The following is a 17,776-nucleotide window of genomic DNA, read 5'->3' on the forward strand; positions in this document are numbered from 1 at the left end:
GAAATGCAACTCCAACAGCCCCACTCAGCTCGACTCAGCCCAACTCAGCACGGCACGGCTCAGCCCAACTCAGCCGCGTTTGTAGTGGAAAAGAGGCATATGTGTCAGCCCTGTGATAATCTGGCAACTTGTCCAGGGTGTACCCCGCCTCTCGCCCATAGCCAGCTGGGATAGGCTCCAGCTTGGCCACGACCCTGCACAGGATAAGCGGCTACAGATAATGGATGGATGATCATAACTATACCTGCTTCTTGATAAATTTTGTTAATCACTTTCCTTTCATTGAACTAGTAAATACATAGGAATAAAAAGGTTATCGTCAGGACAAGTGAAAAATCTTGCTGCTTGTCCAACTGGATTAAAAGTTAATGTCGAGCCCTGAACAAGTGGAGCCAAATCATGCCTGAAAAATGGAAAACACTCACAGCAACTGGCTCTGTTAAAATGCCCACAGCATAACAGCAACTGGTTTTTCCTGATGCTACTTGTCTGTAGCTGTGCTGTTTATCCTGCTTTTATTTACACCCCCTGTTCTCAAGACGATGAATTAATACGTCAAGCAAGAGACACAATATCTGTTCTATAACCACTCCAAATCTCCTAAAAATGTGCCTCTTATGAAATTTAACTTCCTATGAACAGCTTTCCAAATCCTGTTCTTTTTCCTCTGGAGACTGGAGACAGCCTGTCCTGCTCTTACTTGGGTTTTCTGCAAGCAGAGTATATGCCCCATGGAGGGCTGGGAATGGTCCAGCCTGGTTGAGCAATGCCATAGTAGATGCTTGTTTCCTATCCAGAGAAAGCAGTGTGTAGGGACGTTGTTGTTCGCCCACACATAGCCACCTACACCCTTCACAATGCTACTTGATGGATCAGCTAACACAAAGAACCCATCCTGACAAATGATTCGATTCAGTACTAGGAAGCTGAGCAGTTGATATTTAATGTAGATGTGCAGTAGAAAGCTATAGTTTATGCTGCACATTTTATAATGGATGCAAAGTCAAACAGCTTTTAATTTCTAGATTCTCTCAGCTCCTGTTCATCCCAAGCATCTCACAAACAGATACAGGAGAAAGAAAAAGAAATAAGTGCATTTTCAAGAGCAAGTACCTTATTTGCCAATTATTAACGAAACAATTACCAAGATCATCATGAAACTGAATAGCAGGCTTTTCAAGGGCTTAATCAAGTGAGCTAGAGCTGGAAAAATGCCAAATGTGTTGGAGCCATACTATTAAATCTACAATCCTTACTGGTTCTTTTCTTGTCCTCATTGAAGAACTTGCGAAGGCTCTACGTCAGGGGTATTCAACTAAAATGTATGATGGTCCAGTTAAAATTCCTTGCTTACAAAAGTCTGGAGAAGTGACTACCATGACTGAATGCTGAAGACCGTTAACTGCTAAATCATTCATGGTTAGTTCATGGCTATAAATATCATGTTACATAAGTTATGATTTCTTTTACAGTGGCACTTCGTATAATCACTTTTGAACAGCTCTATATGTTTTTGAACAGACAAGACATTGGTTTTAAATTTGGCACAGGGAAAACAAACGCCTTCAACATTCGTTTTCGTTGTTAGCTTTTAAAATATTTTAAAAATTGTGCTCAAAACATTGCGCTCAAATCAGCATCAGGGGTTTCCCATAATGACTGACTCCCAAGCGCACGCACAATGCGCTCCGAAGGATCCCCAAATGGGAATTTTGAAGTCTGTCGTTGCAGAAAATGACTTGCCGACTTCCAGTATTGGACGTCAAAAAGACGGGTCAACGTGTCTCTAGATAACACAGGGCAGGTTTGTAGTACTCGAGTCCAAGTCAAGTTTATTTGTATAGCGCTTTTAACAATAAACATTGTCGCAAAGCAGCTTTACAGAATTTGAACGACTTAAAATATGAGCTAATTTTATCCCTAATCTATCCCCAATGAGCACGACGGTGGCGACGGTGGCAAGGAAAAACTCCCTCAGACGACATGAGGAAGAAACCTCGAGAGGAACCAGACTCAAAAGGCAACCCATCCCCATCCAGGCAACAACAGACAACATGACTATAACATTAACAGTCCTAACATAAAGTCAGCTTCGTTGATGCTATAAACCCCCCACCGACGGAAACCCGAGCGCAAAACCGTTCACGACAACCGTAGTCCCAAAGTCAACAAGTCAACTGCAGCCCTAGAGTCAGCAAGTCAACTGCGGTCCTAAAATCCGCAAGTCAACTGCAGTCCCCAGCCACAAAAGCACCACTGCAAGAGTCCAGAGCGTCCTCCAGGCGCAACCCCCAACTGTCCAGGACTCAGACTCAAGTCCGACTTGTGCCCTAATTTCAAGGACTCATGACTTGACTTGGACTTGAGCACTGATGACTTTGACTCATGCATTAACTGCATTCAGACTTGTAAAATGGATTTTAAAGAAAAAATAGATTTTTTCTTTATTTTTTTCTAACATGCCATAATAATTTGGCATATTTATGTATACACACATTAGTTTTTGTACTAATTTCGTGCAAGAGTGTCAAACCTGTGCACCTTGGCCTGTGAATCAGATAGACTCTCAGGCGCGCTCCGGACAGCGCGCGCACCAAGCAGACTCTCGCATGTGCACCGTAAATGACTCGCATCTGCACAGGATTAAGGTGCAATCAGCGCACCTATATAAAAACCTATATAAAAACACACTTTGCGAAGTATTGAGTTGCGTTGCTGACACATTACTGAGCCTCATTTCCTTGGTTGGTTTCCTGATTTCTTGTTTCTTGTCTTTGATTCTGCCAAGTCTACAATAGCCTGTTTGTGCCTCGCTTGACCTATTGCCCGTTTCATGGTTTTACGATTTTTCCTGCCATTCTGGATTGTTTACCTGTCTTCACTTGTATTAATAAACACACCTTCTGCACTTACAGTGCCTTGAAAAAGTATTCATACCCCTTGAACTTTTTCACATTTTTCCACCTTACAACCATGAACTTAAAAGTTTTTTATTGAGATTTTATGTGATAGACCAACACAGAGTAGCACATAATTGTGAAGTGAAACGAAAATGATAAATGGTCTTCAAAATTTTAAACAAATAAAAATCTGAAAAATGTGGTGTGCATTAGTATTCAGCCCCCTGTCCTCTGATACCTCTAAATACAAACCAGTGCAATCAATTGCCTTCAGAAGTCATCTAATTGGTTAATAGAGTCCTACTGTGTGTAATTTACTCTCAGCATAAATACACTTGTTCTGTGAAGGCCTCAGTTGTTTGTTAGAGAATGCTGAAGAACAAACAGCATCATGAAGACCAAAGAACTCACCAGACAGGTCAGGGATAAAGTTCTGGAGAAGTTTAAAGCAGGGTTAGGTTATAAAAAAAAATATCCCAAGCTCTGAACATCTCAAGAAGCGCTGTTCAATCCATCATTCAAAAATGGAAAAAGTATGGCACAACTGCAAACCTACTAAGACATGGCCGTCCACTTAAACTGACAGAGCGAGCAAGGAGAGCACTGGTCAGAGAAGCAGCCAAGAGGCCCATGATCACTCTGGAGGAGCTGCAGAAATCCACAGCTCAGGTGGGAGAATCTGTGCACAGGACAACTATAAGTCGTACACTCCACAAATCTGGCCTTTTTGGAAGAGTGGCAAGAAGAAAGACATTGTTGAAAGACAGGCATAAGAAGTCTCGTTTGCAGTTTGCCAGAAGCCATGTAGGGGACACAGCAAACATGTGGAAGAAGGTGCTTTGGTCAGATGAGACCAAAGTTTAACTTTTTGGCCTAAATGCAAAGCGCCATGTGTGGCGGAAAACTAACACTGCTCATCACCCTGCACACACCATCCCCACTGTGAAACATGGTGGTGGCAGCATCATGCTATGGGGATGCTTTTCTTCAGCAGGGACAGGGAAGCTGGTCAGAGTTGATGGGAAGATGGATGGAGCTAAATACAGGGCAATCCTGGAAGAAAACCTGTTGGAGGCTGCAAAAGACTTGAGACTGGGAAGGAGATTCACCTTCCAGCAAGACAATGACCCTAAACATACAGCCAGAGCTACAATGGAATGGTTTAGATCAAAGAATATTCATGCGTTAGAATGGCCCAGTCAAAGTCCAGACCTAAATCCCATTGAGCATCTGTGTCAAGACTTGAAAATTGCTGTTCACAGACGCTCTCCATCCAATCTGGCTGAGCTTGAGCTATTTTGCAAAGAAGAATGGGCAAAAATGTCAGTGTCTAGATGTGCAAAGCTGGTAGAGACATACCACAAAAGACTTGCAGCTGTAATTGCAGCAAAAGTTGGCTCTACAAAGTATTGACGCAGGGGGGCTGAATACTAATGCACATCACATTTTTCAGATTTTTATTTGTTTAAAATTTTGAAGACCATTTATCATTTTCATTTCACTTCACAATTATGTGCTACTCTATGTTGGTCCATCACATAAAATCTCAATAAAACACTTTTAAGTTCGTGGTTGTAAGGTGGAAAAATGTGAAAAAGTTCAAGGGGTATGAATACTTTTTCAAGGCACTGTACATCCATCTCCCAACCATCTCTGACAGAATACTTCGCACTCCCTGACAAAGAGAATGCACATTCACCTGTTTATACGTCATGTTCAGGAACAAACTAATGTTAATGGCGTTGAAACAGCCACCGTCAAATGGTGCGGTTGGAGTCTTGTTCTCAGACTCGATTCAGATCAATAGTGGACTCGACTCGAATTTTTTTTTACTGACCTGGACTTGAACACTGGGGATTCGAGACTGGACTCGGGGTTTAGTGACTCAACTACAACACCGACACAGGGCACCCCAACTTTCTGGTGATATACTGCCCCCTATTTGTTTGGAGTGTTCAGTATGAATTTGGCAGGTGGCTAGATCTTACACATTGCCCCTTTAAACAAGCTGTGTAGCCCCTTTAAGAAATCAGACAAGAGAGGGTTTTCTGCATCTATTACTGATACTACTGCATCTGTATTACATGTGAGACAAGATTTTCTAAGTTTTCACATACTAAGAAAAGAACAGAAAACCTGTTTACTCAAAATTCAGTTATAACCAGAGTCAAAGGGCTTGTCAAAGATTGTGCTTTCTAGTCCAAGAACTGTCCCATTGCTATTACCCCTTGACCAAGGCTCCTGAAATTCAACTGACCCTGCTCGCCCAACCCAGGCCCTTTTCCAAGTTGAAAAAAATAGTTCCCTTGGGGCTAAATAAAATCTGTACAAACTTTAGAGATCAAGACATGAAATGGTCTTTGTTCCCCTCCTTCAGAAACAGCACCTGGAGTTTAAATGAAAAGTAACTCTTATTAAATGATTCCCACTGATTTACTGTGATATTCTCCTCTACAACATGCCTTGACAATCAGAATGGCAGGACTTTTGGCAGTCCCAGAACAGTATCCCAGCATACTGCACTGGACCAATCCCAGCCCAATGTCAGCGATGGCATTAATCCATGACCTCTGGTCTACATTTGTACATACTTTACCAGAGAGAGAGAGAGAGATATCATCCCACAGCTGAGACCCATTCCAACACTCCAGCTTCTGACAATACATCAATCACCCCTTTTTTCTAATTATGGGTCACTTTACTCAGAGGATAATGGCATCCAAAATACACCTTTACTTCAAAATCGCTTGCATAATTTTCTGTGTGGCGTACAAGTAAAATGAATAGAGTTTTCATGTAGACTAAACAAAATTAAGGCAACAGGAGCTTTGTGGAGACTGTTCTACTCTTAATTGCATAAACGTACAATTATAAAATAACTACAAATAACAGGGTCTGCTCCATTTTTGTCTCGCTTTAGGAAGCCAGATCACCATTTCTGTTGATTCTCTGTTTAACCACATTCTACAAAGGAGGTCGTCAAAAACCACAAACTCTTTTCCGAGATGCTCCGGTCTGTGAAAGCCAACTTTGTTTTTGGTTCCTTGATGAGCATAAAGCTACCTGCATGTCCTTTAAGCCATCCACTCCAAATAATAACCCCTAAGGACAAGCTACAGTCTGACTTTAATGCAAAGTACTGTGCTGCCTATATCATCGAGAATTATAGGCATTTCCTGTGCTGAAGAGAAGCTTGTAACAAGCATCTTCTTTAATTTCCTCTGGTTTCAGGCAGTATCACTTGACTGAAAAGTCATACCAGGGAGTGCCAGAATTCATTTACTGGAATTTTCTGTGCTGAAAAACACTCATGCACCAATTAAATGAGCAGGACACATAATTATCCAAATCACTAAGGGCTCCATGGTGACTTTGGGTTTATTAAAACGCACACACAAAAAAAAGAACCATCACTCTCTCTAGAGATGCAGAGGAATGGACATGCGTACTCTGATTCAAACCGGGAGTATTAGTGCTGTTGCTGCAAACTGATATTTAAAGTGCTTACTGTCCAAAAAATGTAAAATGTCCAATAAGAATATTTCACGGCGGCACGGTGGTGTAGTGGTTAGCGCTGTCGCCTCACAGCAAGAAGGTCCGGGTTCGAGCCCCGTGGCCGGCGAGGGCCTTTCTGTGCGGAGTTTGCATGTTCTCCCCGTGTCCGCATGGGTTTCCTCCGGGTGCTCCGGTTTACCCCACAGTCCAAAGACATGCAGGTTAGGTTAACTGGTGACTCTAAATTGACCGTAGGTGTGAATGTGAGTGTGAATGGTTGTCTGTGTCTATGTGTCAGCCCTGTGATGACCTGGCGACTTGTCCAGGGTGTACCCCGCCTTTCGCCCGTAGTCAGGTGGGATAGGCTCCAGCTTGCCTGCGACCCTGTAGAACAGGATAAAGCGGCTAGAGATCGTGAGAATGAATGAGAATATTTCACTAAATTATGTACTGTAATATATAATATTCAAACTTCTTGTGGTTTTCAGGTGACAGGCATTCTCTTATTTTCTATTGTTATTGTCCAAACTACTTTTTGGTAAATTAAAACAATGACTGTTGAAAAAAGAAAAAAAAAGAAACAAAACAAGAGTCATCAGGAGATCCCCCCCCCCAAAAAAATGAAACCCCACTCCAAATTTTCCTAAGTTTAATTGGTTGCCATGGAAATACAGGGGAAAAAAATTCCAAAAATGTCAAAAGGCACAACTCCTCTAGCCACTTAACATAACTCTGAGGTTTCATCAAAAAATTCCTAATAGTTTTTGAGTTATGCTACGGAAACTAAAAATGTTTATAGACGGATGGACAGAGCGATAGCTAACACACACACACACACACACACACACGATTCCAAAAAAGTTGGGACAAAGTACAAATTGTAAATAAAAATGGAATGCAATGATGTGGAAGTTTCAAAATTCCATATTTTATTCAGAATAGAACATAGATGACATATCAAATGTTTAAACTGAGAAAATGTATCATTTAAAGAGAGAAATTAGGTGATTTTAAATTTCATGACAACAACACATCTCAAAAAAGTTGGGACAAGGCCATGTTTACCACTGTGAGACATCCCCTTTTCTCTTTACAACAGTCTGTAAACGTCTGGGGACTGAGGAGACAAGTTGCTCAAGTTTAGGGATAGGAATGTTAACCCATTCTTGTCTAATGTAGGATTCTAGTTTCTCAACTGTCTTAGGTCTTTTTTGTCGTATCTTCCGTTTTATGATGCGCCAAATGTTTTCTATGGGTGAAAGATCTGGACTGCAGGCTGGCCAGTTCAGTACCCGGACCCTTCTTCTACACAGCCATGATGCTGTAACTGATGCAGTATGTGGTTTGGCATTGTCATGTTGGAAAATGCAAGGTCTTCCCTGAAAGAGACGTCGTCTGGATGGGAGCATATGTTGCTCTAGAACCTGGATATACCTTTCAGCATTGATGGTGTCTTTCCAGATGTGTAAGCTGCCCATGCCACACGCACTAATGCAACCCCATACCATCAGAGATGCAGGCTTCTGAACTGAGCGCTGATAACTTGGGTTGTCCTTCTCCTCTTTAGTCCGAATTAGAGCCCTGCACTCCCGCGGGAGTCCCGCAGGACTCGCGGGACCTGCCGCAAAGCAGTGCGGCGTGGGACAAATTTTGAAAGCTCATTGCGGGCGCGGGCGGGACCGGAAGTGCACATATGCGCGCACGGGCGGGAGCGGTGATAAGCTGCAGTCCCGCTAACTAAAAACTTGCTTGAAATAAAATTTATAAATTATTAATTTATGTCTATCATATATAATTTGTGCTGGATATTTTATTTGGCATTAATAAAAACATTTTAAGATGCCTAAATTTGCAGAGAAAGTCAGATTACCAGATTGAGTGAGAAATGGCATCTTAAACTTGCCATTGATCACTCTAAGGGGAAATCCTTTGATCACTCTAATGACTCACAGTTCACACCCAGCTAGCAAGAGAACCATGAGTGAAGTGATTTACGGCTAGTGTTAGTCTACAACTTTAATCAGAGAGACATGTTACACAGTCACGGTAGGCTTGACTCAATGCTATCCCAGAAATCCTTCCTGTAATATGCAAATTTGGCTGTCCAATCAGAGGCGGACAAATTTGCATATTACAGGAAGGATTTCTGGGATAGCATTGAGTCAAGCCTACAGTCACTGTGTAACATGTCTCTCTGATTAAAGTTGTAGACTAACGCAAGCAGTAAATCAAATTCACTTCTTTTACTAGCTCTGCTTTGCAATAAAAAAAAAAAAAAAAAACCACCATTGGTACAAAGCAAGCCCATTCACTTTTTTATGCTGATCAGAGAATTACAATGGTTTCTCATGTGATAAAAATGTGCGATTTGCGATTAAATATTTTAATAGTTAGACAGCACTAATTATTATTATTAGAGATACTACATGCTGAATTCAGAAACAAGGTAAACAATAACAAACGTGAGCTGTAGATATTTATGCTCAAATCCACTCAAAGTAGGGGGCGGGGCACCATCACGTCGTGTCAAGACAAGAACTTTCCTGAGAAATAACGCAAACGTCTGCATCATGCGGGATTTGCGGGCGGGAGCGGGACAAAATATGGCAGGCGCGGGCGGGAGTGGGACTGAAAATCATAATCCTTTGCGGGCGCGGGCAGGAGTGGGACTGCACAATGCGGGTGCGGGCGGGAGCAGGACTGAAAAATCCGACCTGCGCAGACCTCTAGTCCGAATGACACGGCGTCCCTGATTTCCATAAAGAACTTCAAATTTTGAGTCGTCTGACCACAGAACAGTTTTCCACTTTGCCACAGTCCATTTTAAATGAGCCTTGGCCCAGAGAAGACGTCTGCGCTTCTCGATCATGTTTAGATACGGCTTCTTCTTTGAACTACAGAGTTTTAGCTGGCAACGGCGGATGGCACGGTGAATTGTGTTCACAGATAATGTTCTCTGGAAATATTCCTGAGCCCATTTTGTGATTTCCAATACAGAAGCATGCCTGTATGTGATGCAGTGCCGTCTAAGGGCCCAGAGATCACGGGCACCCAGTATGGTTTTCCGGCCTTGACCCTTACACACAGAGATTCTTCCACTGTAGATGATGATATGTTCAAACTCTTTGCAATTTTACACTGTCGAACTCCTTTCTGATATTGCTCCACTATTTGTCGGTGCAGAATTAGGGGGATTGGTGATCCTCTTCCCATTTTTACTTCTGAGAGCCGCTGCCACTCCAAGATGCTCTTTTTATACCCAGTCATGTTAATGACCTATTGCCAATTGACCTAATGAGTTGCAATTTGGTCCTCCAGCTGTTCCTTTTTTGTACCTTTAACTTTTCCAGCCTCTTATTGCCCCTGTCCAAACTTTTTTAAGATGTGTTGCTGTCATGAAATTTCAAATGAGCCAATATTTGGCATGAAATTTCAAAATGTCTCACTTTCAACATTTGATATGTTGTCTGTGTTCTATTGTGAATACAAGATCAGTTTTTGAGATTTGTAAATTATTGCATTCCGTTTTTATTTAGAATTTGTACTTTGTCCCAACTTTTTTGGAATCGGGGTTGTGTGTGTATATATATATATATATATATATATATATATATATATATATATATATATATATATATATATATATATAATCTCATTATCTGTAGCCGCTTTATCCTGTTCTACAGGGTCACAGGCAAGCTGGAGCCTATCCCAGCTGACTACGGGCGAAAGGCGGGGTACACCCTGGACAAGTTGCCAGGTCATCACAGGGCTGACACATAGACACAGACAACCACTCACATTCACACCTACGGTCAATTTAGAGTCACCAGTTAACCTAACCTGCATGTCTTTGGACTGTGGGGGAAACCGGAGCACCCGGAGGAAACCTACGCGGACACGGGGAGAACATGCAAACTCCACACAGAAAGGCCCTCGCCGGCCACGGGGCTCGAACCCGGACCTTCTTGCTGTGAGGCGACAGCGCTAACTATCATATTATATATATATATATATATATATATATATATATATATATATATATATATATATATATATATATGTATATATATATATATATATATATATATGTGTGTGTGTGTGTGTGTGTGTGTGTTGGGTTTAAAACACCAAACATTTTGAACCAAAATCATAAAACAAACAAAAAATTATACTTTTCGTTTTTGTTTTCAGATCTGTGCTCCACAGAGCACCAAGAACAGCTCTAGCAAAGAAAATGTAAATTTCAAGTATGAGCATGAATGGGTTACAAAAATAGATATTAGAAGTGTACATACAAATATGCTTTTCGCTAGTAATGGTGATCATATTACAGTGTTAGGTCAAAGATCACAATTTTATATTATATGTGTGTGTGTGTGTGTGTGTGTGTGTGTATTAGTACAGAAGAAAAGGAAAAAATAAACAAATGGATTTGTCATATGCAATAATGAGTCAGGGCACAGAAGAAGAAGAGGCAAACCAATAATTATCATCATAATCGAAATCTAGTGGGAGCCAGTATGATAGCAACTTAAAGGTGCTGACTGCAGTCATCTGAAATTTTCAGATTCTTTTTAATCGTTCATGGCATTTTCCTCTGTCTTGCAAGAACAATATCATGCGCACGAGATGTGATCATTTTATGTGCTGAGGGTTGCTTTTCTCCGTTTTTGGACCGTTTTCCTTCCTCTTGAGGAAAACAGTATGGCACTACGGAACTAGCCGAATGCAAGGAGCTTTAACTTATTAGCATAACTATGGAACTGCGTCACACCAAGATGGCAATGCGCAGAAAACATAATGACTCTGCATCGACCTCAGAGAGTTTTGAGTTGCAGGGATGTAATTTGTGGTTGACATTTGCAAATAGATCTCTGAAACAAAAGATGACTATAGCTTTTCTCTGTTGCTGCTTTTTTGTTATTGTTTCTTTCTCTGTAAGATCTAAATATTAGGTGTATAACTCCATACTACTGTGGAGTCAAGTCCATGCATTCTAAGACTAAGATAGCTAAGCACTAGCTAGAATGATTTAGTTATTTGTCCAGAAAAATGACATCATCTAACCTTGCTCTATCTTGGCAGGCTTTCCTTTTCTTTTCCGCTGGCTTTTAGCTGGTGGGAGAGCGGAGTCTGCCATGTTTGCCTATGCGAACTTGTTTTGGTTAAAAGTAGGTCAAACATGGCCCACAGTGGTCGCATGATATTGCTGCTCACTTGCTTCAGCAGTCTCTGGAATCGTAAAATGCGGGACGCATTTTATCTCAGCAAAGCATTTATACATAGGATACACGGTGTGTGCAGCAGCGAAACATCTCAAAACTCCAACAGCAATAGAAATAGAACATTTTGCTCAAAATTCAACATTGCAGTCAGAACCTTTAACAAAAGAACAATCCATAATCAGAAAGTTAAAAAAAAAAAGGCTCAGTAATGCACTACAAGATCTCACAAAGAAAAAAGTGTAAAAAAGCCAAACTAATCAAAGGCTAAACTAAGAACAGGTGCCCACATTAGAGAACAGACCAATGCCAGGACAAGGGTGGAGCCAGTACAAAAAAAATACCCACCCCACACCATGCCCCAACAAAAGTCCATGTAATACAAACCTTTCTAACAGCATTGTCTAACAATGAAATCTCACTCTGCATGTTAAGAGAATCCATAATTCAGACTTCTCCAAACCCTGTCAATCACTATATTTCCAGTGCTTTTTAGACACTGGCACCCTTGTGGCTCTTTAATAAATAAAATAAGTTCTGTTTTATCTTTCCACCAAAGCATACCATCTAAGACAAAAGAAGTAAATGAGTAGACCTACCTTTCCTGGCACGGGAGAAGAGTTTAATACTGACGGGAGAGGCAGAAGAGGAAGTGGACAGGGAGGCACAAGATGAGTCCTTGGAGGATGAGCGAAAGATTCCAGAAAAGCTGAGGCGGCGGGGTGATTTAGGTGGGGAGTCCTGATATAGTGGGTAAGGGAAGATGGTTCTGGGTGACCCAGGGCTGGTTTTGGACCTTGCTGGAGCCGACATGGGGCTAGAGGGCCGGCTAAATGGATTCCTGCTGAAAAATCCTTTTGTTGGGCTAGCTGAGTGGCAGCTGATCTCCTCCTGCAGGTAAAACCCAATACAAAGAAGTAACTCATAATGAACTCAACATTTACATTTATCTAAGTATAAAATACCGTTCCTAGAATGCCCTGGAGTTTGCTGGAGAACAGGGAAAAATAGTTATCAAAAGAAGTCTGGGAAGTTATGGAAAAGTATCAATCATTGGTTGTTATAATAAAATATCCCAAACCTTGAACATCCCATGAAGTTCAGAGTTTGCCTGAAGATATGTGGGAGACTCCACAAACATGTAAGAAAACATTCCCTGGCCTGATGAGACCAAAATGGAACTTTCTGGACGTCATGCAAAGCAAGCTTTACAAAAAGAATACCATCCCCACAGTAAAGCACGGTGGTGGTAGCATCATATTGGAGGCTTACCCTTGGCTTCTTATGCCCTCTCACTGACTGTTGTTGGAAAAACCCCTATAACTGCTATTGTGCCATAGTTGTATTATGTTTTAATAATGGAGTTTCACTGGATGTTCAGAGTTAGAGATTTTTCCAACCAAATCGTTACTGATACTTTTCCAGAACTTGGTCATTGTTTGTTTTGATAGCTCTTTAGTCTTCATGAGAGACTGTTCAGGTATGTTTTCCAACAAAATATGCCTTCCAGAAACAGGCTCATTTCCTGAGATAATGGGACACTTGATGTCAATTTTTTTTTGTTGTTGCACCTACTGCAGTATTATTCAGCTCAGTTCCAGGTTGTAATACTACAAAATATGGAAAAGGTCTGGGGGGTTGGTGTTGGATACTTAAGGGGAAAGAGTAGGAAGACCAGGACAGCATCATATTTAAACTAACTGGGAGAAGAACGCCTGTTAATGCATGGATGCTAATTACTCGGAGTTTCATTGCTAGCTAGTAACTACCAATTGTAAAGCATCTTACAAACTATGTTGCATTAGCCATTTGCTCATGCACATTCACAGTGCAATAACTTTGATCTTTACAAGATCAACTGTGAGCTACTGCTCACTTACGTATACCCCTGCTCTTGCTTATATCAGAATGCAAGCAATCAAAGGAATAGGACACTTATTATGAATGTTGACTTCAACAAATAATTAACCCTGAAACAAGTAAAGAGCAGTGTTCTCCCCGGGGATTTCAAATAGCATCCTGGTACTGTAAATGGTCATTTCGAAATAGCATTTTGCTTCTTGAAATAGCATCAAAATCCATCCTATATGTTTCATAAATACATTCAGTCGGTAAACAGGAAGTTGATGTGTAACAGACCTGAAAACGGTATACATAATACAGAACCACAAGCTGAAGCTCGGTACCAAATATCAAGCAGTTGTGATTTGTAGTTGCTGAGAAAAGTGTTACAAAAATTTTGTAAAACCACGCTTGATGTTTCATAAATACTTCAGTCGGTAAACAGGAAGTTGATATGGAACAGACCTGAAAACGGTATACATGATATAGAACCCCAAGCTGAAGTTTGGTACCAAGTGGCTATGATTTGTGGTTGCTGAGAAAAAGGGTGTTTCGGACAGACAGAGAGAGGTAAACCAGTATTCCCCACCCGAGAGTGAGGGTTTAATAATAATTAATTGTGACTTCCAATACTGTGAAAACAAGCAAACAAAATAGAAGAGCACTCAAAGAGTGCAGATGTCCACCAAAGATAGATAACTTTTCTATTAAAACCCAGCCACTTTATATGTCTGGATACATTTCCAAAATTATTAGAATTACTGCATGTGCCTACATGTGTCCCAGACGATTACTTGATACATGTAAATGTGGGTTGTGATATAGCCACTATGACACTGGCTATGTTTCATCACTATTGAACTTTAAGATGTATGGTATTGCTGAGCACAGACTTTTGCCAAGGCCAAATGTCGCAACGTTAGCGAAAGTGAATAATAATTCGTGTATCTGCCGCATTACTAGGATCCATTCCAAAATTTCATGGATTCTTCTTTGGCCCATGCTACACCCTTCCACCAAATTTCATGGAAATCGTGGTAGTATGTTTTGTGCAATCCTGCTTACAGTCAGACAAACAAACAAAAACCACACTGAAAACTGGAACCTTGGTGGAGGTAAAAAATACAATGGCTCGCCCATCTATGATTCCTGGACCCCTGGATTACACTTTGAGAAGCATTAATTTATAGCACATGACCAACAGAAGACAGTCTGCTGGAATACAGTAATATTGCTTAAAAACATTAACATTAAAGGTAGACTGCCTTTCAGATTTTTCAAGTGTAGGTCATAAAAAGGGGTGGCACGATGGTGTAGTGGTTAGCGCTGTCGCCTGACAGCAAGAAGGTCCGGGTTCGAGCCCCGTGGCTGGCGAGGGCCTTTCTGTGTGGAGTTTGCATGTTCTCCCCATGTCCACGTGGGTTTCCCCCGGGTGCTCCGGTTTCCCCCACAGTCCAAAAGACATGCAGGTTAGGTTAACTGGTGACTCTAAATTGACCGTAGATGTGAATGGTTGTCTGTGTCGATGTGTCAGCCCTGTGATGACCTGGCGAATTGTCCAGGGTGTACCCCGCCTTTCGCCCGTAGTCAGCTGGGATAGGCTCCAGCTTGCCTGTGACCCTGTAGAACAGGATAAAGTGCTATTTTTTCCTGCTTCACCATGACCCAATTCAAGATACGACGTCATGCATCATGTGGTGGGCTTTCCCCATTCGTGCAAGGCATTGTGGGATACAAATTTGAAACGGGAGAGAAAAATGGAGGATGTGAGTATGAGAATGAAACGTGAAAGACCGACGACAGTAACAGAAAGCGAGAAGAAAAGATGTTATGTTGCGAAGGAAAGGAAACGCAGGACTAGACTAATAAATATCAGCAGTCAGCGAGCACCTCGGTGTGATCAGCTGTTCGTTTAGCAACAGAATGATGTAACCGTCAGTGCACGGTCAAGGTAAACCTGTAGATGGCAGTAATGCAACACTGTGGATACCAGCTGCCATAAACCCAAAAGAAGAAGGTGGTAAATCTGCGCATGCGCACACAGACTTCCTTGGTCTGCTTGACTGCGCAAAGCGAGCGATTTCATGCACATGCTAGGGCAGTGGTTCTCAACCGGAGGGGCGCGGAGGTACTCCAGGGGGGTCGCGAGTAGGCTTCATGTATGGAGGAAAAAAAAAATCTGGGGCCAACAGGCTATAGTAGCTAAGCAGATGCAACACATTTACCCATGTCAAAATGCAGGACATTGGACTATTACATACAAATCAATACTATTATAAAATCTATCATCAATCTATCATAAAATCTTGTGTGTAGGTTATTTTAAGCCCGTGACGCGAACATGACGCAACGTCACGTGAGTGAGTCTGCATACCGTGGCCACCGTGTGAGTGCTTGCCACACACACACTAGTCTGGTTTCTTGCCGAGTTAACTCGTGCCGACTCTCGCTAGTCTACTATCATCAATCCATCGATACAGCGCAAAACCCAAACAGTCTTTTTAAAGACTACTACCCCACACTGTATTTTTGCTTTCCCCATTTCAGCTCTACCCAAATAATTTGTTGTTTTTGTTGTTTTCTTACTGCTAGTCTACTATGGATAATGCTACTACTGCTGCTACTGCTACTACTACTACTACTACTAATAATAATGATAATAATGATAATAATAATAATAATCTAGCCCAGGGCTATCTATCTATCTATCTATCTATCTATCTATCTATCTATCTATCTATCGGTCGATATAAGGTGCTGTAGGTCGGGTGGCGTCACTGCGGGTGAGTGTGTTTGGGGGGGGGATGGGGGCGGGGCGAGAAGAGGGGCCCCCAACTGCAATGAACCAGCTTTGGTGGGGCCCAGGTTGCAAAAGGTTGAGAACCCCTGTGCTAGGGAATCCCCTCAAATTAAATAACTTCCCAGCCACAGAATGGCCTGGTTTATTTTTAGATATTGCAGAAATAAAAATACATCACAATGATCAAATTTCAAAGGGAACCAAATTTCACTGATTTTCTGAAATCGAAAGGCCGTCTAGCTTTAACTGATCTATTGTACTGATGCATTAAAGGTCCCATGGCATGGTGGTTTGTTGATGCTTTAAACGGGCTCGTGGAGGTTTCCGGATGTTATATCCGCAGCCTTTCTCGAAATGAACCCTCGGCACGTAGATATAGCCTCCTGGGAGAAAGCCCCATTTCAGCGCTTTTCCCAGTGTGTCGTTTTGCTAATGAGAAGCAGGAGGCGGGGAAGGATAGAGGGTGGGGGCGGGTCTTATCATTAATATTCATGACATGAAATGTGTTACCTCTGATTGGCTAACAGCACTGTGACGCTACCTCCAGTGGGTCAGAACAAGCAGATGTGGGTGTCGTACTATGGCGAGAGAGAAGGAACAAACCGCGAAGGGAAAAATACCGCGTGCTGACGTCATTAAGGTGCGACGCGAGGAAATAAAATAAATTCAACAAATGTTTGGGTTTTTACTGAACAAACAAACAAATAAAATGAACGAGTGACTTAAAAAAAAAAAGAATGTGGGTATCTTTGTAAAAACTGTTTTGATTGGCTATTATAACAGAGCATGCTGCATGCTTTTTGGTTTTGTAGTGCAGAGTACCTGGCTAACTGCAGGAAGCGGTTAGCTGCACAGCTAATGTAGCCATTGCAAGGCTAACATGGCACCGATTTTAAAACACGGCAAAACATAAGCTCATAAGTTACAGTCAGTTTCCAGACTAAACTCAGTTTAACAGAGCATGCTGCATGCTTTTTGGTTTTGTAGCGCAGAGTACCTGGCTAACTGCAGGAAGCGGTTAGCTGCACAGCTAATGTAGCCATTGCAAGGCTAATGTGGCACCGATTTTAAAACACGGCAAAACGACTTAACAGTTATACATTTACTTGTTCGGTGTTTGTGGCTGATGCGGCAAGGATGCTTGGTACGGACCCAGGCTTCAGTGACGGTTGATGTGCAAAACCTGCCCTACTGTCCCAAGTTGTGGAAACATTCATCAGGAAAATGCTTCCGACAAACATACACCGTCTTAGGTAGAATCGACGGTGTATTATTGGAGTAAATAAAATTAAGCCACTGCGTCTTCAGGGGCTCTCCCGTCGGCAGTAAAAACAGACTCCTTTCTGTGTTGTCACATCCATGTACAGCGCAACTTCCATGTTTGGTGGCACCTTTTGAGCTGGGCGGGCAATCCATACAGTGGGTGGGAATCCAGAGGGGGGGCGTGGGGATCATCTCCCTTGCTGACGTAGGCAAGGGAAGAGTTTATCAACGCGCCGTTTTGACGCGCCATT

General features: G+C 41.9%; 1 protein-coding gene across 1 annotated transcript in view; it reads right to left on the bottom strand.

Annotated features, from left to right (window-relative positions):
* Positions 1 to 17,776, bottom strand: part of prkag2a (protein kinase, AMP-activated, gamma 2 non-catalytic subunit a) — a 281,713-nt gene that overhangs the window by 219,696 nt on the left and 44,241 nt on the right. Inside the window, exon 3 of the mRNA XM_060900026.1 lies at positions 12,220 to 12,511. Coding sequence (XP_060756009.1) covers positions 12,220 to 12,511 — 292 coding nt within the window. The remainder of the gene's footprint in view (positions 1 to 12,219; positions 12,512 to 17,776) is intronic.

Source organism: Neoarius graeffei, chromosome 19, assembly GCF_027579695.1.
Source record: "Neoarius graeffei isolate fNeoGra1 chromosome 19, fNeoGra1.pri, whole genome shotgun sequence".
NCBI lineage: Eukaryota > Metazoa > Chordata > Actinopteri > Siluriformes > Ariidae > Neoarius > Neoarius graeffei.